Genomic DNA, 23,984 nt, shown 5'->3' on the forward strand with positions numbered 1-23,984 from the left:
TATTGGTTTTGTAAAAATGCAATTTTTTTCACCAACCAGAGCTACAAAAAAAGAAAAAAAAAGGCAAGTTTATTGCATTGCTAGTCAAGTACAGGAAAATTATGCTTTGTGGCTAACAAAATTCTCTAATACAACACTCTTGCTTGTATAGTATCGCAACTGCAGTTATTTAAAGTTGTCTTAAAGAATGGATAGCTGTTTTACATGCTCAGGGAGCAGCGAATCCTTCCTTCCAGTTGTAGTTTTTGCAGACACTGAAACGAGCCGCTCGCTAGACAACACTAGTGCCTGGTATCGCAGGTATCTCTTCGCAAGCCGAGCCAACATTGGGCACCATGTGTACACTACCACTTGCATGGATGTTCTTCTTGGTTCGAAATTTCATCATGCACACATCTTTCAACCTGTCCTTGCGGCAGTGAAAATGGGTGCTACAAGCAAGTAAAAATTGCTGCTGTTTGATGAGCTTATGAAAGTCTTTCCACAGTGCTGACGTGGAAGGAGCCTTTTCAGGAGCTTTCGTTGTTAAAACATGTATGGGTTCCTTGGTGATGAAGTTTTCCTTGCATTCTCAAAAGCCAGGTTTTAACCCAGTTTGCCGCTGAAGCATCCTGGTGGTACACAACCACCTTAGAGTGAGGGTCTAAAGACATTGCCAAGCTTGCTACCTGGTCAAATTTGTAGTTTGGTAACCGTGTTTTGGGCACTTAGCCAGATTAGTAGCAGATACAGAGGTTTCCACCTGGTGTCTGGTGTTGTTCAAATGCACAAAGAGGCAGTACAGTGTGGGCACTTGAGCTGATAGTGTCGGGTAGTCATAAGCACCAGTAGTGGCCCCGTGACAGTGCTCCCTTATTACTTTTGATAGGCTTCACTGCATGGCAAATATGCTTCACTGCGATACATTCTGTATGCTTTGCCGCATAACATGGCTGTACTGCGGCGAAGCTAGCTTAAAGAACTGACAACAGCAATTTTGGGGGGTTTGAATATATCAAACACCAAAAGTGTCTTTCGAATCGAATACCAACCAATTCGAATCGAATATCCACATGCCGCTAGAAGTGCTGTTTGGAAGTAATTTTTTGTTTGAGCTTATAGTGGCTGGCATGAGACGCCCGGTTTATAGCAACCTAATTTTCCTATTTAGCACCTTGAACATTCCCTCTGAAAATTTTCCCGCATAATTATCACACCCCCAAACTTCGCATCAGTTTTCAAAAAAAAAAAAAAAATGTGGGAGCATTATGCAAGTAAATATGGTACTACTCAGTGGGCACGTCCCACATTTAGTCAAGGACCAGCTGACCGATAGACACTCTCCCCTGCAGGCTTCACGAGCTCTCCAATGCCAACGAGGAGATGACAGACTTCAGTGATATCGAGCTCATCCAGCACATCAACGTCGATGTGACCAGGCTAATCAAGCTACTCAACGGTGAGCAGCTGCACATTTGTGGCCTCTTTGTGGCTGTTCGCTTTGTCCCTGCAATAACCTTGCCTGTTTTCCTTCTCTTGTGTGCAGAGATCCACTCCAAGTTCAGGTCACTGCGCAAGAATGCCCATCTCTGCCTCATGAGCAACTTAGAAAAGGTAAGGGACCCTTTATGACATGAGTCGATTCTTGCAGTGTGCTCAGCTGATGTGCACTCATTCTGCCCCATGCCTGTAAAAAATTGGCAGTACTAAATGCTGTCAGCTGGGCGATTTGGTACGGTTCTCACGTGAAAAAAAAAAAAAATGGCGCGATAGGACGTATAGTTTTTTTCTTCCTCTTTGTCTATGTCGTGTGGTGTTTTTTTTTTTTTTGCAAACTGTAGAAAATCACACTTTCTGTTTATATTCTGGGCACCTAGAGAAAACTTCTTTTTCCATGTGCTTGAGTATATAGTTTTGAGTTATTGCTGCTCCAGTTTTTTTATTTTTCATTCGTGGCATTTCATGAGTCATCAATGTTAGCATTCTCTGTTTCTCTGTGTTTTTGTTCAGCATGAAAAGTTGCTGATGTTATTGAGCTGCTCATAGTTAAATGCAGTGCCAAATAAGACAGCAAAACCTCAAACACACTCACATTTTTTACAACCTTGTATTGGGAGAATGTGCTCAAGCATATTGATACAATTTCACTGATGTTGTGCATGTGGCACGCCTCAAACCATATTATACCCGTGTCACACGGGCACGTTTGGAAGGCCTTCCAGTCGACGGCCTTCGAAACGCCACAACTCTATCGACTCAAAGGAGTTGTCGCGCTGCTACATGGCACATTTGAAAGGCCGTTGAGTGGTTCAGGCGTTTCTCGCAAAATTGTGTGGCGCTGCGGATCTTTATTTTCGTTTTCATTTCACCAAAAGTTAAACAACATTAAAACCATTTAAAAGCACTATAATTTCTTTTATGTTTGTTTATACGGCGAAATGGCGGCGATAGGACGGCAGCCGGCAGCACATGAAGTAGAGGGAGAGTGTACATGGAGGAAGGAATGAACACAAGCACGTCACTGTTGTCGAGAGTACGTGCAGTTCGCACATATCAAGTAACAAAAATACTTTATTGAATAATTAATAACACTCACAGAATTTTAGAGCATTTTCGTTTGATTTGTTCTTTCTAACCATGAGTACGAGCACACTGTGAACGAGAGGGCATGTTCGCGCTGTTTCCGCTTCCGTAGCTCAAAGGCCATCGAGATTTCGATAGAGTTGTAGAGTGCTCCGTTGACTCGATAGACTATTGACTCGACGGCCTTCGAAACCGCTCGTGTAGCAGCTCGAACTTGACCTTTGAGTCAACTGACCATCGGTTGGAAGGCCTTCGAAACGCCCGTGTGACACGGGTATTACTCTCCTGTTACCACCGATATGTAGACGCACCGAGATGGTGCTTCTGCCGCCGGGGATAATGCTACATGCATGTTGCGTGTTTCTTGTGGACGATGCTTGCGGGCACTCCGACAAAGAAGACGAACTGCTTTCTTGCTCGCGAGCTGTCGGCTGAACTGGCCTGAGCTGCAGCTGTCTCTTGTAAATATACTTTCTAAATAGTCTCCAGTGCTTAATCCTTCGTTCGCGTAACAATATGCAAATAAAGTCTGATGTCTCAAGCACTTCCCGTCTTTCCTTAACCGTTCCGAGTGGATAAGATAAGGTTGAGACAATTGTTAGAGCATGTACAGTATGGTGCACGTTTTTTAGAGAACATGCAGTTTGAGAGCTTTTCTGAAAAACACATTTACTAAATGTGTATTTATCTTGCGTGTACTCTTTTCTTTCCTTTATTTTTTCGAATTTGTTAGTTACTGGGTGTTTGTTTGTATGAATTTTAATACTGGCCTCATAGCATTGCATACTATATTTTGAGGCAGAACTCGTGGTACTCTATTTTTTTGTATTTGTTACCTATTGCAATTTACCTATTGTATTTGCCCGTGCAGTAATGTTTGTATGGTATTGCAAGTTTTCCGTAAGAAAGAAATGAATGAAAGAAGCCAACAATGAAAATTTTCTTTTTTTTACATAAGGATTTTTCATTGGTGGTAAGGAGCACCTACTTGTTGATCACCCGTTGAGCCAGAACAGCTATGGAGCTGTGGAGACAGCTATACCGAAATTGTCGTAGTAGGTTCAGAGCATGCTCTGTCTTGTTCGCTTGCTCTGGAAATACAGCTTGTGATTCAGTCGTTATATCTTTAGCCGTTGCTAGATGCCGGAAATAGATGCATGCCCACAGAGTCAATTGCAGTCTAAATCTGCCTTTGGAATTTGACGGAAGAGACGATACACTCTGCACTGCCCGACTCGACATGTCATTTGTGAAGTCTGCCTGGAGTTGACCTGTGCGCTGTGGCTTGCAGGCAATCTGGAATTGGATGGACACGTATCCACACGAGTTTATGGAGCTGCAGAACAAGCCCAACGATGAGCTGGCAGGTGAGCATCGTCATTCCTTTTCTATGCTTCTTTTGTTCTGTCCTCAGAACGTTGAGTCAACGTAGAAACCAGTCTGTGTTGTAAGAGCAAAGAGACTTCATCATAACGAAGTTATTGAAGAAGGCATTTCCATTTTATCTTGCAGTTATGATAACTCAACTGAGTTTTCACGTGAAATAAAGGCACCTTTTCTTCCTTTTTTTTTTTGTAATAGTTTCGAACAAGTAATTCAGGCTGGTAGCAAAAGGCTTCCCTGTGTCCAAGATCAACCCTGCGCACTGCCTGTGGAAATGTCTCGTCAAGGAATTGTATCCGTTGCTCAACAAGCACTTTTGGTGGCACGCGTATTGTTACTACATTGTCGTGTTTTAGTCCTGCAAAAATTTACTGGCACTGAATGTTCTATATGTGACGCGTACGCACGCCCATTAGTAGTACGCACTTTAATAATAAGGGCACTTGCATTGCCTCATTTGCAAAGGCAGGCAGTGTGATATGACTGAAGCAATTACAAATGTGCTTGCAGAGGCAGCAGTGATATTATGAACACTTAAGAAACGTTGCCGCATGGACAACACCATGCTGTCACGCCTTGGTAACCACCAGTTTCTGCATTGTCTTCTTCATTTGTGCCAACAGTGCATAGAACAGCATATAACCTCTTTTTTTTTTGTCTTGTTAGTTCAACAGCATATTGTGCCTGGCTGCACTGTGTTTTTTTTTGCCTTGCCGCTTCCTCCCAAGCATTTGAGAATGTACTTGGAAGGTGTAGCAACATCTTGTTGCCTCTTTTTCTGCAGATGCGTGCTGACCGCATGTTTGATGTGCTGGACAGCTTTGCGGAGAACAACAAGCGGCGGGCCCAGGCTTGGCCCCTGCAGATCATGCTGCTGGTCTTGTGCCCTGTGAGTGATTGGCTGCCTGCATTGCTCTTGCTTGTCCCTACCTATTGCAGCACCTTGCCTTGGGCCCTTTCTCCTCCAACAGAAGATAATTAACTTGCGGAGGTGATTGCGGGCAGTCAGAGTTGTTTCGTTGCCATCGCCACTTCCATAGAGTGATGGTGTCATCTGTCATGATGTATCCTGCGCTGGCCTTGGTTAACTCTTTCCGTACCGTGCCCATTGGGCTTGTTAGCCCTCTATCGATGGTTGAAATGGCGCTTTCGAAACCTTCCGCACCGCTCACAGACATACAGCGCTATTGGACATGAAGGAGGAGAACTATATTTTAGTTTTCTAAGCAGTTCGCTTTTTTCCCGTGAGGCAGTGATCTTTAAACGCGCTTCGAAGTTTCGCGATCGTCAAAGCAGAACGCAAAAATGTCCGGCTCAGGAAATGGCGTGCGCACTTCAGGGAGATCTCAGTTATTGTGATTCCGCTGCCTCTGCGGCTGATCTTATCAATACATCGAATAGCGGCGAGTCAGAGGACGCTGACTTTTCATCGGTTTGCGTCGTCCGAAAGCAATGACGACGCAAACCCGCCCAACTGTAGTGCTTGCATTTAAATTTTTGTAGCAGAATACCCTGTTCAATTAAAAATTGTGATTTTTTCGGAGATAGTGCCTGATAGATGGCAATACATTTTGTATATCTCCTAATTTTCGTAACATTTCTTTCTTAGTAAATACAAGCGTGGCTTTACAAACTTTGTTAAATTTTATCGCACAATCTTGATTTTAACAATTTATATTTTTTTATGACATGCATCTTGTTAATAAAACTTTTATGCGTGTAAAGTGCATTCATTTTGCTTTCTGTTTATGCATTACATTAAATATTGAGTGCAGTAGTTCCTTCAGAAAAAAACATTTGCCGTAACATACAAAAAACACCTATTTTCCTCATGGTAGGGAGAGTTAAATGAACTTGTGTCCCTCTCTTTACTGATTGGCCGACACGAGCCCTTGTCATCTCTGCTCCGTACAGAATTGACAGCAAAGTGGGACGATACTGAAGTATGTTGCTTATAGCTGAAGCAATAGAAGTTTCAGAAGTCTATGCCCACAACAGATGGTTAATAAGCGGGACTTCAGAAATATAGTGTGGCAGTTCATTGCTCGAACGCGAATCGCATTACCATCGACAGTCATCGTGAGATGAGTTCTGCCGTTATTCTTTTTACTGACGCAGTTTAATAAACAGGCTGAAGTAAGTGAAAAATCTGCGTCTCGAATTTCAGTGGGAATTACATACTTCAGGAAGTACGACTATCGTACTATCGCTGACTATCATCTGCTAACGCTCAGCCGTGCCCACCTGTGTATGAATGAAACCTTGGCCACACTGATTATCAATGCTGTATTTTGAACACTCAACTAGCCTCAAACCACGCAAAACTTAAGGCCAGACCACACGCACGCATTCCAACGCGCACTCACTCCTGGCTGCTTCTGGCTAGACGCCTTGGCAGACATTGCTTCCAAGTTGGATGTGGGTACTATCCGTTGGTCAAGCTGGTGCAGGACAAAGCAGGTCCGCACCACGTAGCATGGCAGCACCACGTAGCATACGAGTGCGAGCACGCACTCAAGCCCTGTCATTCACAAAGCAAACACTGTGCATACACACTACAATTGCATGTGGCTGCGGTCTGCTACGTAGCGTAAATACCACAGCCGCTGTGAGGTGCCGCGGTGAGTCTGCTTGCTGAAGACAACAGCGTTTGGCTATGTTTGGTGCGTCGTAGGCACCAAAATCGGACGTAGTGGTGTCTACGTGAACATCCAAAACCAAATTTGAACTGCGCGTCACGGAGACCTTCAGTAGGAAGAGCGTTGTGGGCACGTCCCACTCCTCCGTAGCCTTTGCAGTGCAAGGCATTGAAGAAGGAGCAGGAACACCGCGAAGGGGATCGTAGGCAACCTTTGATTGCCAATAACTCCACTTCTGCTGAACGCATTGAATTACTTTTTGCGGCAAAGTATTTCTGAAATAGTATATTTTAACTTCAAATGCATTTCTCGACTTCGATAGAAAGTGTTTCAGGGCCCCTTTGAAACTAGTCGCTGCTTCTTGGGTAAGCGATTTGGCAGCAGTGTTGTCCTTCCAGGAGGGCTATTGTTCTTTATGACGACGCGCAGTTCTGGAGAGGCAGTGCTGCTTGACATCAGATGAGGTGTTGTTTGATTAAAGACCGCCTCTTATGTCATACTTTAATCTTAGCTTTTACTGTCTCAACGTTCACTATAATCAGTGCCAGTGCACAGGTACTGACTGCTTTGTACATTCATTAAGCCTCATTAGTTGTGTGCTTCCAGGTGTGTGTGTGCGCGCTGGTTCGGACAATGAGTCTGCTGCTGCCTTTGATGATTGATGTGGCTTGTGCATTCCTTGCAGATTATCCTGGAGGAAATAGTGAATGCCGACTCTGGGGCTCCCTGTTCGCAACGCCATCTGAAGAAGGTGCGTATGAGAGCCTCAGTGCTGAAATGGGCTGAACTCTTGTGGGACTGGATGGCCTGTGTATACATGTCTCCACTTGCATGTGCATAATGGAAAGCATGCAGAAGTGCATCTGTCATTCAGCCATTCAAGAACTACCTCGGCCCACATCGTACACTGTCAGTCATAATTTTAACCACCATTTATGTCTACTCGCCACGGTAGTTCAGTGGTTATGGCATTGCACTGATGAGTTCGAGGTCGCGGGTTCAATCCTGGCTGTAGCAGCCACATTCTAATTGAGGTGAAATGTAAAAATTTGTGTGCACGTTAAAGAACCCCAGGTGGTCAAAATTAATTCGGAGTCTCTCACTGTATCATGCCTCATAACCATACCGTGGTTTTGCCACATAAAGCTGCGGAAGTTAATTTTAAGTTAAGAATAGGCCTAAGAATAAGTGGTATTGGGGTAACATTGTATCCCTGTGACCTTAGTCTGCTAATACATGCTGACTTCTGGAAAAACACCTCAAGTGTGTGGTGACAGCATGGTTCTCTGGGTCATTTAATGTGCAGAGGCAGTTCATTGACAATGTCAAGAAAGCCCTGGTGCCACACGGCACCAGCAAGCAGCTGACGGAAGCTGCAGCCGTGACATGCGTCAAGCTCTGCAAAGCGTCCACTTACATCAACATCCTGGACAGCAACAACGTCGTCTTTGCCCTCGTCCAGGTGGTCATCAATGACCTCAAGGTAGGAGAAACAAATGGTTTTTTTAGTACTTTATAGGTGCTGTTTGTGTCATCGGGGAACATTCTTCACTGGAAAGCAGGTTTCCAGCAATGCAGGGACAGAAACAAAAACATGGGGTAGAGGTTTGCTAACTCCGCAACTGTGGATGTATTCATGCGAAAGCGTCAAATGGCCCATTGAGCGAAAAGGCCGGTGGCATCTGTGGCAGCGAAACTTCCCATTGGCTGTGATGCCATGTCACGAGCGTGTTCCCATTGGCTGTGACACCAGGAGTGCTCGTGACGCTGGCTCGCGCTTGCTGGCTCGGGCCTCGACGGAGCAGAGCGGGCGAAAGGGAACCCCTGCTGCTGCGCGGTATTGCTTGAGGGCCGAGTGCATTGCCTCAACGCCATGTCACCTTCGCTCTTGGAAACCCGTGTTATCCGTGTGTTCCTTGTCCGCGCGAGCTCTCGCCTGCGTTCTAACTGCGCCTCGGTAAGGCCAAATCAAAACGCACCGAGCATCTCAGCACGCTTGCTTGCCCACAAGGAGTTAATAACTTGAAGGACCGCTCAGCGACGTTCCACTGGACATTAATGCTTTCGCATTCACAACTCATAAGAAGTGCTTAGGTGTCCTCGGATTTTTTTAAGACGCATATGAGGTGCTTATGGTACATCCAAAGACTGGTTGCTTTTGGGTGCGTTAGAGCTCTCTGGTGGCACGCTTTCAATTTGGCTGTTTGAAATTGAGCACCCGAAACACATTCACCTGGTTCATTCATAATGCCACGCTTCAGCTCAGAGTGCACGGTGGTATTTCTGCCTTCGAGCGGAGAGCACAACCGAGATTTGGCTGAATTTCAGTCACGTGGCTCCTCGATTTCTCTGGGACCAACTGAACATTTGGCTCGGGTGAACTATGTGTGGATCCAGTCTTGAGAGTACCGTGCAGCTGCAAACCAAGTCAGAGTCTGATAGGAACCAGTTAAATGTACAGTCTTATTCATTAAGCGATCTGATGCCAGATTCAAACAAGACCAAGGCTGAAAATCCAAAACGATTCACCACTTAATGAAAGACACCAAAACAAAGTGCTAAATTGCAATGTGTGGAATGCACCATGCAGTAATGAAATCATAACAGTCTGCAAGTCTACAGAAGTGATTGTTCTGTGTGTTCTTAGTGTTTATATTCACTTCTTTCTGTTAGTGTTGTCTGTAGTGTTGTCTGAAGTACTGCTGTGCAGTGACGCTCACCCAACTTTGAGTGTTGTTGTGTGGATGCCCTTTTTGTGTTGTCTGCTACTGCAACTGCAACTGTGTCTCCCTGTGCAGCTGCTGCTGTTCAACCCGGCCAAGCCATTCGTCCGCAGCCAGGCCACGGTGGCCCAGGACGTGGAGCTCATGACCGACTGCTTCGTCTCCTGTTTCCGCATCAACCCACACAACAACGAGGCACTCAAGGTTGAATCCCTGCCCTGCTTTCTTCTCGCTTTTTTCTTTCGCAGCGAAGAACTGTTGAGGAAGAGTTCATATTTTACGCCGACTATGGCATCTGATGTCATCCCGTGCTGGAACCTGGGGCCACCACTTGAGAGACAAGCATTCTATTGCAACATATATTTACATAGCCAACTGCAACAGTGTGTTTCACACTCAATAGAAAGGAATGTGGTAAATACACACTGACATCTCATCCAAATAAAGTTGTTCGCTGCATATATTAATGAAGTGTACAATTTTTAAATGCTATTGAAGCTAGCAAATTCATCAGAATGCAAATTGAGTAACTTTTCTTCAACAGTAGACCAAAACGAAAAGCTCATAAAAGTTATGCTCAAGTAGCTTATTTCAAAAGAGAGAAAAGTAATCCGGTCAAAACAAAGTCATTTGATAACAGGTGTCCCTATTTAAGTTCTGCAGCTTCCAAAGGATTACACAGGACTGTAGAATTTTTGTCACCAGTGGGGGTGGCAGTGAGAAGTTGGAAAACTGCCGCTGTGAGGCTGGTGCCCTTTTAAAGCAAAGCTTTCTTTGGAAACCCCCCTGCGCCTTTCTTGCTGACCGTGGCTGCCTGCTGCTGCTTATGCGTTCTCGCCGAATAGCTCACACTCGGATGGATGGATGGATGAATGGATGGATGGATGGATGGATAGACGGATGCTATGAGCGTCCCCTTTGAAATGGGGTGGTGGGTTGCGCCACGAAGCTATTGTTCTTATTTTGCCTAATGTCTTACCTGACCTAAAAAAAAAAACACTCAAGGAATTCTCTGCATCAAACTTTGTGAACCACTATTGTGAAATTTGTTCTTGTACTACTCAGTTGTTTGTGGTCTCCCTACTTTCCTGCCACCAAACCTCCAATCGCCTCTTACTAATCTATTGCGGACCTGTTTACTTTCCCCCTGCTATCCCTGAACCTAAGAGCTTCAAGGAAGCCAGAGGAGCCTAAACCGACAGCCGGGCATATGTCTTCACATTTTAACAAAACATGTTCCATCGTTTGCCTACCTTTGCTGCAGCTAGCACATGCGTCTTCGTCCTTGGTGTACCTCGCTTTATAACTACGCATTCTAAGGCTTCCTGATCTCACTTTGAAAAGTAGGAAGCTTTCCTTTGAGTTATCATAAATTGTTTCTTTCCCGATTTAGCTTTTACCTCTTAAATTGCTTATAGCAGGTTTCTTTTCCATTGCTGTCACCCAAGAGAATGCCTCAACCTCTCTGACTTGCGTTTAACGTTCTTTATTGTCATGTTACTTACTGTATTTATTTGATTATAAGGTGGTCATAATTATAAGGGGAGGGTGACCCCCCCCCCCCCCAACAAAAAAGAAAAAAAAAACCTGGGCAGCTTGCACTAGTGGTGCAAGGCTGTAGTAAACAGCAGAGCTGGTGAGCAACCAAGCTTCTTCTAGGTTTTACTAGCCATGGCCAAGTTTTGCTAGGAAATGCTCAGTGGTACTAGGCATGGTATTCCGAATCGGCTCGCCGCCTACACGCAGATTCTCACTTGGCCGCGCGAAGCGCTTCAAGATGAGCGGCTTCTTCTCCGGGTGTTCGGGTCTTCTTTGGTCGTCCCATGTCAAGGCTACATGTACTCGCAACAGAGTTAACGAGAGTTGTGCCGCAGTCGCGGTGGCTCTTAGCTTTATCTCCCCGGTGACAGTCACGGCCAAGCTGCGCTTCCACACTTGCCGGGGTGTGGCTGGTCGAAACTTGCCGAGCCGCCGCCAGAGGCACCGGCTGCAGTCATGGACACCGTGCGCGTTCGGCGCGAACGCGGGGAAACGCGGACAGCGTCGGCAGCAGCTCTGCGCGTTGCCTCGTTGATGCTGCTACAATTTCTTTCTCTCGCTCTCATTTTCTCTTTCTCTCTCCCGAGCATAGCGCGCCCCGCGCGCATGCTCTCCTTCCCTCTCTTTAAAGTTCTATGTCAAGGCAACATGTGGACGACACAGAGAGGAGGCGAAGCACACGCTGCTCCGCGAGGTGGTTGCTAGGCAACGCGCAGTGACGTCATCGTTCAGCGAGGTTCTTTGTACACGCATTACGGACTGACGGTCGGCTTAAACAGCTCCGCTGTTAAAAAAAAAAAACATGAGTATGCACACCAATATAAGGCAACACAGAGTAGCCGACGGATTGTCAAGACTTAGTGGGAATCGCCTGAAATACTGAATTACTAACACAGCCGAAATGCAAAATGGCGACCATGAAATAGGGGAAGGAAGTTTCACACGCAGAGTGCGGGTTATATACGAATTTTGCCTTTAGGTGTGGATTCGCGGCAGCGCAAATTTCTCCTTATAGTGTGGCTTCACGGCACCACAGCGCGCGCTGCCGTAAAGCCACACTGTAAGGCGAAATGCATGCTGCCGTGACGACACACCTAAAGGCAAAATTTGCGTGTAAGGGCGGGGGTTGACTTCGAGGCCAAAATTTCTGGGGAAAAAAAACCTCGCACTATATTCGAATAAATATGGTACTATACAGGTCGCATACTTGCTGGCGAGCTTCCTAGTTCTTTTCTCCACTGTGAGTCATTGTTTATCCTCTACAAATGTCTGAAAACTCTCGCAACCCATTTGCTTTCTTTCATATTACTTAGTCATTCTTCGAAATCAATCTTACTCTGAGCTTCCCTCACTTAAAACCTTTTCCAGCCCATATCACCCTGTACAGCTTCATTTGTAGTCTTCCCATGAGCGCCTAATGCGAGGCGTCCCACTGAGCTTTGGTTGCCATCTAGTCCTGATTGTACCCCTGACTTCAAGCAAACAGCCGCATTTCCAAATCTAAGTCTGGGAGCCATTACACTGTAGGATGACGTGACAGTGGCCGGCGAGCCGTGCCGTTGTTCCTACGCGGAAGGGCGAAGGCGGCGAGCCGAGCGGCGCGACGACCAGCGTCTAGCTTCTAGAACAACACTGCGCGTGCCGAGCTTGCTCCTCGAGCAAGCGCTGCGCCTCTTTATTTTTCTCTTCCTTGACAGAGCGCTGACCAATGTACCCCATGTTGTGGCTTCGGTGGGTGCTACAACACCTTTCCACGTAACCCGGAGCACCTCGTATCTATTGTATCCCCATAGCACTCTGTGTTTCATTAGGGGTGCAGTTGTCTTCCTCTTTGGTATTATTTTTTTTGTTTCCATTCTATTGCTTTTGACTATTCATACACCAAGGAATTTGTATTCTTTAACCCTATTTATTTCCTGGCTTGTATTGACACTGTCTGTTCACTGTTTTCATTGAATACTATAAAGCCTGAATTCATAACACTAAATTTTAATCCTAAATTCTCTTATTCCTATCCACAGATATTAGCCAGAAGTTGCATATCACTTTGCTTGTTAGCAAGCAACATAATGTCGTCTGCATGAAACAAACCTGGAAGCTGCTGCTCTACTATTGTGCCTGCCTGTTTGTATGAGAGATTAAATTCGACATTGTTTCCCTCTAGCGCCCTTTCCAACCGTATCATGTATATCAAACAGCAGCGGGGATAGAGGGCACCCCTGTCTCAGTCCCTTGGTGATATCAACTTTCGCCTCACTCCTCATCCCTTCCCATTCAATGCAAACAATATTTTCTAGCTAAATCTCACTCAAAAGCCGTGTACAGTTGTTGCCTAAGCCATCTCCTTCCAGAATAGCCGGCAGAATGTTATGGTTAATCATGTCATACGCTCCGGTAATGTCTAAAAAAGCCACATATAACGCTGTCCTTTCCTCTCTGGATATTTCAATACACTGAGTACACACAATACACAATACTCCCAATATGCCATTATTCTTTGACCATGCTTGCAGTTTTAATTTAATTGCCTACATTGCTAACCTGTGTAGTACAGTCAAACCTCGTTAATTCGAACACGCTTAATTCGAACTGCCGGTTTATTCGAACTGACGCTGTGGTGCCGTCAAAGTTATGTGTATTTCGATAAGTGAAAACGCTCGGTAATTCGAACGCAAAAGCATTTGCGACGTTTAATTCGAACATACCGCGGACCGACAATGCTCTCAGCAGCGCGCCAAATAATGCGGTGGCGCCTCCGACCGAAATTGCTCCGACACCGCCACAAAGCAAAAGCTTAGGAGAGACCCCTTAATGCAGCGGCGGAGGCCCAGTCCGGCCATTGAAACTGCCCACGCCGGCAAACGCTCGCTTCCCGATAACGACAGACAGTGAAACTTCAGGGAGCGGGTTAAGCTGGCGCCGGCACCCACGTCGGAAAACGCTCGCTTCCCGATAACACAGAAAACGAAACTTCAGGGAGCGGGCTAATCTGCGCCGGTTGGCTGTACCGGCCGGCACGGTGGCGGGCGCGCACAGAGACATTCGAAGGGGAGGGCGCGGAGAGAGAGCGTAAGGCAAGCCACTGAAGCGGCGTTGTTGCCGAGGCCAAATCCGCTTCCCTGCCGCCCTCCTCCCTCACCTTCGACGGTCTCCGCGCGCGCGCGCGCCCATTGCGCCCATCACCATCCGGTGCCATCCGCTCCCTGAAGTTTCGTTTGCTGCCGTTATCGGGAACCGAGCATTGGCCGGCGTGGGCGGTTGCGCGCCGCGATATTTCACGATTCGCACCGTTCGTGCATTGTGCTATGGTGCTCGAATACTTCAAAAATACGTCCTTTCTTTAATTCGAACTTCTTTTAATTCGAACAAATTTCTGGGCCCTTTCGAGTTCGAATTATCAAGATTCGACTGTATTACCGATGTAATGATCAATGGTCGATAGGTAGTTTTCATGTGACGTCACGGAGGCAGCTTTCATCACTCTAGTACCTAAACATGGCGACTGCAATGACGCCAGTGCAGTGTAGTATCGCGCGCACACTGTTGTACTTTTCAACGGCGACTCTTTTTCACCGGTATATCACTGTTCTCACTTTGACGTTCGACGCTGTGCTGTGCTGTGCAATGCAACTGCTGTGCACATGTGTGCAGGTGTGCCTGCACGCGGGTGGCCCCACCTGGACCTACCAGCACGTGCTGCTGGGCTCCCTTCTGCGGGTGGTGAGCCAGCCGCGGCTGGCCTGGTGGCCCCAGGTGGACCTGCTCTACTCCAAGGCCCCCGAGCTGCGGCACATGTTCACCGACACCCTGAACCGCGTCACCCAAGGGTTCGTCACGCACGGCGGGAGCTCCTCGGGGGGACCTGCCAAGATGATCCCCAGCCTGACCCTGAAGGAGAAAGTGAGCACGCTCAAATTCAAGGAGAAGACCGAGGAGCAGCTCTCCTACAAGAACCTGCTGCTGCTCATGGTGCGGCTCATCCATGCCGACCCCATGCTCATGCTGAACGTGAGTGTGTGCCTGCTGCAGCTACTTGGGGGTGGGGGAGTACCTCCGCACTGTCTGCACAGCAGCGCAAGTGTTGCAGCTGTGCGTTTTGCTCCGAGCACTGTATGACGTGCTTGCCCTTGTGCAGAGCCAGGGCAAGGCGGGCCACGAGGTGCAGAGCAGCACGCTGGAGCTGATCAACGGTCTGGTTTCACTGGTGCACCAGCCGCCCAGCATGCAGGACCTGGCGCAGGAGGCCATGGAGGCCCTGCTCGTGCTGCACCTGCCCGAGCACATCGAGCGGTGGAACCCCGAGGCACCCATCAACACCTGCTGGGACCTCTCCTCACAGGTTGGTGGACTGCACTGGTGCAGTGCGCTGTTGCTTCAGCTAGCCATTTAATGGATTCTCTTGGGGAACGCAAGACCTAATGAGTCATGTTGGAAATTTAAAGCACGCCATGAGCACTTATTGTCAGTAGCGCTCGTGGTCTGTTCTTTCTTCATCTTCGTCTTTCTAGCGCAAAATTTTCAATGTGAATCAATACCAACTTGCTCAGTTCACTCTCCTTATTAAACTAATGAGTGCTGGTTGTTCTTGTCCCATTTGCGCCTCTGCAACATTAACAGTTCCAAATGCAAGCTTCTGTGCTTGTGTGCGTGTATGGACTTGGTTGTAAACGGGCGTGTCGTAAAATATCAATTTTCTTTCTTTTCTTCTCCTTATCGAGCTAGTTGCCCATTCTAAATTTTATTGTGCATAGCCCTCTGCTAACAAGCTAACCCACGCAACAGAAGTGGCAGGCATAAATGACTGGCAATTGGTCATGTGTTGGTGCTACTCTCCCATACGTTGTCATATCCATGCTGGGCTGTACAAAGCGAAATTGGTCATCTTGCGTTCTCTCGGAGTGATTGCCTTACTTGCAGGCTTGCCGAGATCTTTGCTTGCTGACTCCTATTCACCCAAAGTCTCTAGGGCTTGTCATATTGCTTGTTTCCGCATATGGGCAGGATGCCCATTTGTACCTAGAAGCATTCATTATTACACCTGCAGGCTCCTCGTTAATCACACTGCAGTGCAAGAGAACATTCGCTGAATTCTCCTCGTCTCTTTCCGTGTGCAGGCACTGTTCTCCATCTCACAGAAGCTGATCCAGCACCAGATCATCGGCTACACAGACGTGCTGCGGTGGCTGCGCGAGGTGCTGCGGTGCCGCAATGCCTTCCTGGCACGGCACCGCGAGTATGCCAACCTGGGCTCCCATGTGCCCATCTGCAAGCAGGCGCACATCAAACTAGAGGTGGTCTTCTTCATGTACCTCTGGAGCGTTGACATCGACGCCGTCCTCGTCGCCATGTCCTGCTTCGCCCTGCTCTGTGAGGAGGCTGACATAAGGTGCGGACAGGACGACCTCACCGTCACCTACCTGCTGCCAAACTACCACGTCTATCAAGAGCTGGCCACTGCCAGCACTGTGCTCACCACTGGTACGTAAAGACACCATCTTCTTCTTTCACCGATGTTGTGTTTCGAGGTCGCAATAATGAGTTGCTGCATGGTGCTACTGCTCGGCCGTTGCTGCTACTGTCTCTTCCATCTACCAGCTTTGCTAGCTAAGCCACACCAAGTGTATTAATGGCACAGCTTAGCTGGCACATACTAAGCTGCCTGCTGGCTGAAGTAGTTGCATAAACGCTGGATTGGTACAGTTCTGCTGAAACTTCCTATTCTTATCAGTATCGCAAAGAAGGTGAAACATTATCTTTAAAGTGAAATTCTCAGGTCAAATTCACTGCAACCTTGCTTGCTTGAAGGGAACTGAAATACTGTAGAACTTCTCTCAGACAAACTTCAAGAGGCTTTTTGTTTGGCACTCTCACCTGCAGCAACGTTTCTTTTTGTACACTTTCATTCCCCCTTTTTATTGTTGCTGCATTTCTATCAAAAAGAGAAAAGCTTATTTTCCTTATGCTCTTCCTTCCTTCACTGTCTGTTCAATTCATGTCGCTATCTAAAAATCAATTTGAAAGAATGTAAGTTTGGGCTTGTTGGTACAGTTAAACCCCAGTATAACTAACTTCAGTATGACTAAATTCTCATTATAACAAAGTATTTTAACTTTTTATAACTTCTTGTCTATAGAACAACCTTTATTTGGAACCTTAGTATAATGGAAGTGTGGTTATACACAATTTTAATAGAATGAAATTTCACTGCTGCCGCGAAAGAATACTGAGACAATAAATGGAAACTTCCGTGGATGCAGAAGGTCAAATGGTTGAATTACAAGTGGCTGCTTGCGAATGCACCTCTCAAGTGCGCCGTGCAACCAAGAGCCACCATCGAAGCGGAGCAGCATCATGTTCTCATTTTCCTTGTAAAGTACAAGTGCAATAAGATTCTATCGTGCCCCATGCGCTGTATGCTTTGGGTGCGAGTGAAAGCATTCGAGGGTGAGTCGAGAAGGATGGTTGCTTGATGAGCTCTGTCTAAACTTATTTCCAAAAAATTACTTTGGAGGCTGTCACACGGTCACCTTGTCCGCAGTCTGCCCATCCTACCGTGGAGATATTTGTCCTTAGCACACTGTCCCTCTTCTTCTGCTTCCAGGTCGCGCAGTGCTGCAGAAGCGGATCATGGCCTTGCTCAGGAAGATCGAGCACTGCACCCAGGGATGCTCCCTGGTGAGCATCGTTTGTATTACATCCACAGCATTGAAAGCACCGTTTTGAGATATCTCAAAACCGTACTTTCCAACTCTCCCGCATTTCCCGTAAGGTTTAGGAATTTGAGCTCATTCCACGATTTTACAAGTGTCGCGTCAAGCTTTACGAAAAATGAATTCTGTTTGCGGAAAAGCTTCGCTCGTCTGTCCCCAACCATGCCCTTGGGCGTCTTCCGATTGTGAAAGGACGCCAGAGGCGTACCTGCTTAGAACAAGTTTATTCCGACAAGTTCATGAGACAGAGGAAATCGGCAACAGGAAAGTGGATGGGATCTGAAAACTGTGATTGCTTGTCAGTTTGAGTTATTCAAAGTGTGCTGCTGCATGTGGGCTGTGCCTAAAGGTATATCGTTGTTAGTAAAGCGCATATGTACCTCACAAAAGACGTGTGCTTAGGACAAACATAATAAAGCACTCCATCCTTCCAGTGTTGTGTCTGCAAAATTTTTACGAATTTTGAAGTTCACAGGTTGGCAGGTATGCCAAAGTGAAGGGCACAGCGGTAGGAGCTTCTTCATTCCAACCGTGTGTTGTCACAACTTGTAGCTGGAATTGCTTTGTTGACAAGCGTCACCGTGCACTTTTACGCAGCAGGAGAGGGAAATCAAACATACCCGTTTAGGCCTTCTAATAACTGATTTAATTGCAGAAGTAACAAGACAGAAAAACAAAGTGCACTAAAAATACCCTTGTGCAGAAAACCAGCATAGGTCACTCAAGTAGAAGTACAGTCGAACCTTGTTTATACATTCTGGAAAAAACTAAAGCGCGTACTAACCGAGAAAATGTACAATTCAAAGTCAGTTAAAAAATTTGGCAGACTCAACTGTAGTTGACATTCATGTAATGCGAAGCGTTGCAGCACGAGACACCGACATGCGCTGAGCTAGTGGGGCTCAAGTATCCTGAGGCGCATGTTGTCATTTTGGCAGCTTTGGCAAGCATTACGCTTGCACTCGTATTCAGCCCGGGTCAGCAGCTTCTTCGAGCAGGGCGCTTTGGCGGGAAGTTTTGACATGCTCACTTGACGCGACTCGTTGTGGCACGAGATGCCAGTGTGCATCGGCCGGTGGGGCCCGAGCGGCCCCAGACACGCTTTGTCGTTTTCCTATCACAGTGTTTGATGACAGTGATGGTAGACCAAAATGAAATCGAGCCGGTGGGCGGTACTGGAATACAATGCCAGCAAAGCGAAACACTGGCACTCATTTCACGCCGTTTTTAGCAGAGAGCGGTGGCACGTATGGGTTATCTTAAAAGCGTGCAGTGCGCTTCCAGTAACACAATGCCATGTGTGCTGTGACACAGATAGGTGGAGATGCTTATCACAGTTGGGTTGGTGGTAATAGCTGTGAATGTAGGGTGCGACGGCCCGCGAGGAGATTTGCTGGTATCGGAATAGGAAACTGAGTGCGCGCCGGTGTTTTCTCGTGATACAGGCAGGCGAGTACTTCGGGAAAGCAGCTGCACTGGGCAACTACTGTTCTCAATAGCTGCGCCTTGTGCGTGTTCTTGTTTACATGGGATCTAGCGGCTGGAAAACATATCATACGTTGCAGTTTAGCAATGTACTGAACGTTGGTCCTGAAATACCGTGTTTTCCGGCGACTTGTGTTCTCATGTGTTCTCGATTGCGAACGTTGGTGCCGGGAGATCCCATGAAACTGGATTGTATCAACGAGGCTCTACTTTACTTGCATTCTTTCCATAGTAAAGTGTCAGCTGAATTGTGAAGCAAGAGACATCACGAAAAAGCAAGACGGAGCGCTGGCTATCAACTGTTCTTTATTCATGGTGTCTTGTTCTTTCATGTTTTCTCATGTCTTGCAATTGGGCTAATAGTTTACCATGACTATATGCCAACTAGCTCAGATACAAACAGATTCGAGTTTTTTTCTTGCATTGCCTCTGGTGTTGTCCTGCGAAAACTATGAGAGTCCGCTTGACGTTGATGTCGCTGGTAGTTCTCATGGATTAATTTTTTCCGTGACTGCATGGATACAGGCGTGGGAAGACACGTTCATGAACTGGGACGCGGTGACCAAGCTGCTGGTAAGCTACCCCAAGTCCAAGCTGGAGGAAGGCCAGATGATCTGCGAATCGCTCCACCGCACCATTGGCAAGCGGCGTGCCTCCCACCAGAGCACCGAGCACGAGCTCGAGGACCAGCTCAACGAGTGGGCGAACATGACGGGTTTCCTGTGCGCCCTCGGGGGCGTGTGCCTGCAGCGCAGGTCACCGTCCTCGTCCTCCCGGGCTCTGGTGCCTGCTTCCCGGTCGTCACTCTACGGCGGAGGAGGAGGGGGAACCGGCACCCTCACTTCCCTGGATGCACGCACCAAGGGAGGAGGAGCAACGGCTGGGGTGGCCGGAGGAGGTGGCGGAGGAATGCTCACGCCAGGACAGGACATCCAGTTCTGCCCCGTCACTCAGTGAGTGGCCATTCTGTCTTGTTGTCAGGGGTGGGGGGTGCAGATGTTGTACTCTGGAGTGATCGCTTTCGGGGGTGTCTTCACTTTTGCGCAAAGTGGCATCCGGCATAACGACTCACTGGAACGATGGGGACTCGTCTCGCTGCCTTAGCCAATCATTGTTCACTAAAAGAAATGTCCCCTAAAGCAATTGGTTTCAGACGCAGCTACCAATCATGTCCTCTCTTGTGATTTTAATTGTTCATTCTATGCCCAGAGGGCATGGAATGAACACTGCAGACTGCAGAATGAGTGGCAATGGCCATTGCAGGAACAGTGTCCACTGCAGAGTGAGTGGGCATTGATTTTGTTTTCTTTGTGAGCATTTGACATTAGCTTGGGTGCTTCAGTGTTTAATGTACCCTGGGCTCCCATGGTGTGAAAGGTGTCTTGGCTACTTGTATTCAGAGAAAAAGTCTAGCTAGGCAACAGTTGTAACATTCTCTTGGAAATTCTATGCAAACTTCTGCGACTGATGCAGGTTGTCAAATGGTTGAACGACATACGGCTGCTTGCGGATGCAACTTTCAAACCGTGCGCCACGCGACCGAGAGCGACCGCCGAAATGGAGCAGTGTCATGTTCCGTATAAAGTGCGATACGATCCTATTGCGCCCCGTGCGCTGTATGTTTTAGGTGCAAGTGTAAGCATGCGAGGGTGAGTCGAGAAGGATGGTGTCTTATGAGTGCTGTCTGCCGATGCGAGCAAGGCAAAGGGGGAAGGGGAGCAAGCACGAGCCAGGGGGGAGGGGGGAGCAAGGGACAGGTTGGCGGGAGTCTCCTTTTCGAGCGTGATTGTGGCTGCACATGGCTGTCAGTGTGGCTGAGTGCATACGCAGCCCATGCGCTTAGAGATAATCTGCCCCGTGTGCAATGACTGGGCGAGCTGAGATGGTGTGGCATTATGCGCTGTCTTCCCGCAAAATTAGTGCTGGAGGTTGCGTAATCTCGGGTTTCGGAGATGCGTTAAAGCAAGAGGCAGGTGAAGCATTCATTTCCTGCTGCCAGTGCATTTCATGATGGCGTCATCCCATTGTGGGCGACACTATCAGCCACGGAGGCGGAGTGGGTGAGAAAGCTTGGCTCGCTTTGTACCATGAATGTGAAGATATCGTTGACACGACACGAAATAATATCTTTTGTCGCTGACTCTTAAATTCAACAAAATTATTATTATATTTCTTTCAAATTTGGTTTTTCGATTGCCTGATAATTTGAAAAATATTGCGGCCCCTTTCGTGTAAGAAAAATCCATCGGCAACTAGTAATTTGCATAAGTGATCGAATTTCAATATCACGAAACTTTGAAGCAGCGAAGAATATTACTGATTTCACCAACTTCATTATATCGAGGTTTAACGGTATTTCCAGCTGCACGTTCATTCATTGATCCATTGGCCATGAAAGGCAGTAATGCGTGCCACTTTGTTCCTCGTCTAATTTTAACGCTGGACATAGAAGACCAAGAAGAAATAGTTTGATCCTTTCAACCTGTTGTTTTCTGGAGATGCACTAGGAGAAACTGAAAAAATACGCACCCTAGTAGCAGCGGTTGTGGATTCGCACAGCTGTGCAAAAGTGTGAGAAGTTGGGTCACTCCAGCACGGGTTAATTTTTTACTGCATCGATGAGCATCACTGTTGACACTTTGGCTGCCATCTATTAAATTTGTGACCGGGTATGCTTGTACGACTTCCAGTGAAGTGGAAAGACTTTCCACTCTCGGTGGCGAAAAAATTCGTCCGAGACCTATTGGGCTCCCGTCTGTTTTTCCACCGCTTATACGGTGCAGTGAGTGGATTTATTGAAAATTACGCTGCTTCTGCTGGCTTTGGCTTCCGCTGGCTTCCGCTGGCTTCCACTGGCTTCCACTGGCCACCAAGTGTGAACATAGCCTAAAGTGCTGCAAGTTTGTAAGACTTCCGAGATCTTGAATGCACGGTGTGCACCACCCAATCTTGGAGGCCATAGTCACTGACTGGGTAGTACTATGCAGCGCAACCGGTTTTGTGCGTTTTAAGGTGACAGAAAGCCTGCGGAAGTTTTGAACTGCTGCATCAAACGAGACTAGAATTGTTGTGGGCTGCCAGGTTCCTTTCCTTTTCACTATGACACCCCCGTCGGTGCGCCACTGCTGCGCATATTCGATCCGTGTGAAAGACTAAAGCTTACAACAGTGATGTTTGTGCTGAGTGAGCTTTCTGCCATCTGCGTGCAGGTTTGTGGGTCAGCTGTTGCGTCTGCTGGTGTGCCACAACGAGAAGTTTGGCACCCAGATCCAGAAGCACGTCAAGGACCTGGTGGCTCACGAGATGAGCCCAACCCTGTACCCAATCCTCTTCGACCAGATCAAGGCCATCGTGGAGAAGTTCTTCGATCCCCAGGGGCAGGTGAGCGGAGCTGCCCGGTTCCCGTTTGGTATGTGACCACTCCTTACACCCTCCGCACAGGAGGGCGAGGGACAGTCTTTGAAGCTGGACGTGCACGCCGGTCCGCGGCCCAATCGGTCGCGTGACTGCAGGGCCACGCGCGGTCCCAAGGCGGGCAGCATTCACGCAACCGACCAAAAGAGTGGGACCAACCGACAGACTACCGATTTCTGCCTCGGCATGAAAATGGTGCGCAATGGCTGTGCTACGCCGCTGGCAAGATCGACGAGCCGATAAGTGTGCCGCGTTGCGTGCATGTGAAGCTTTTTTTTTAAAACTCGCAGAAAGGGAACCCCTAGCTGCCTGCGCATTTAGGCCTAGTACTTATTCAGTACAGTAGAACCCCATTGATGCGTTTTTCTAGGAACCACGGAATAAAACAGTAACAGTCAGGTAAACATAACGATGAGGAAGGCTCTGAATGGCCACAACAACGTCAGTAACAGCTCTAAATAGCTGCCAGTACAGTTATTAGATGCCTCCGTGCTTGTACTGTGACAGCGTACAGCGCGTGCGCGTGTGTATAATTAAGGGACATGTACGATCTTCCGTAACAGTCGCCCTTTTCCACTCTTCCTATGCTTCACCACACAGCTCTATTGCGGTGAAACTGACTAAAAAGAACCGACGATTATGCAATGCCTATAAGACCTTACCTACCCCAAAATAAATGTAGCCCTGAGCTCTGTGGATTTAGCTCCACGTGCATGGTTCATGATAGGATTAACCGATGCACACTCCTTTGCCTGCATTGCCAACAACTCTGTGCACGTTTTCTTCCGATATATTTGTGCAGCGCCTGGCTTGTGCAACTTTTGTTGCTTGTTGCAATGTATCGGTCACTTGTTGCAATGTACCAGTCGCTTGTTGCAACAAACCGGTTGCTTGTTGCAACCATTTTTTGCAATGTGCTGGTCGCTTGTTGCAACACATTGGTCGCTTGTTGCAACATATTGGTCGCTTGTTGCAACGTACCGGTCACTTCTTGCAACAAATTGTTGCAATGTACTGGTCGCTTGTTACAACATATGCATTTAGTATCTTCATAGCACCGTGCGAGAGCAAATTTTCTTCTGCATCGCGAAATTTACGCCACTGTCGCCTTGGAATGCCACGTAAGATGCGGAAACATTGCAGAAGGGCAACGTATGAAATGGGAACATTATACATGCGAGTCAATAGGATTTTGGTCTGGACTGTAGAAACACGACATAGCTGCTGGGAAAACGCAACAGTGAGGAACGTAACATTGGGGTTCCACTGTATTTGATGTTTGTACCAGTTGTTGACCATCGTTTGCCTTTCAAAACCCAAATGACAACTGTTTGCTACAATTTATGGACACAATGCCTAAATTTTTGCCCTTTTCCTGGCATCTTGTTTCCTTGAGGTGCTATTTTTGTCTGGTGGTGGCTAGCAGTATGGTTTCGTGAGTTTTCGTGATAAAGAAAAAAGAAAAGAAGAGTGGTGGTCGTATTGCTGATGGCGTTTACGTCATATACAGTGGACTTGTTGATACGATC

The 23,984-nt window shown here is 47.3% G+C and overlaps 1 protein-coding gene across 1 annotated transcript in view; it reads left to right on the forward strand.

Annotated features, from left to right (window-relative positions):
• The window catches only part of LOC119445586 (neurofibromin-like), a 121,314-nt gene that overhangs the window by 15,589 nt on the left and 81,741 nt on the right, over positions 1-23,984 (forward strand). Inside the window, 13 exon segments of the mRNA XM_049663438.1 lie at positions 1,332-1,438; positions 1,526-1,593; positions 3,854-3,925; positions 4,730-4,834; positions 7,270-7,335; positions 7,891-8,067; positions 9,383-9,511; positions 14,498-14,854; positions 14,982-15,185; positions 15,961-16,324; positions 17,448-17,521; positions 19,567-19,994; positions 22,251-22,422. Coding sequence (XP_049519395.1) covers positions 1,332-1,438; positions 1,526-1,593; positions 3,854-3,925; positions 4,730-4,834; positions 7,270-7,335; positions 7,891-8,067; positions 9,383-9,511; positions 14,498-14,854; positions 14,982-15,185; positions 15,961-16,324; positions 17,448-17,521; positions 19,567-19,994; positions 22,251-22,422 — 2,323 coding nt within the window.

The sequence above is a fragment of the Dermacentor silvarum genome, chromosome 3 (assembly GCF_013339745.2).
Source record: "Dermacentor silvarum isolate Dsil-2018 chromosome 3, BIME_Dsil_1.4, whole genome shotgun sequence".
Taxonomy (NCBI): domain Eukaryota; kingdom Metazoa; phylum Arthropoda; class Arachnida; order Ixodida; family Ixodidae; genus Dermacentor; species Dermacentor silvarum.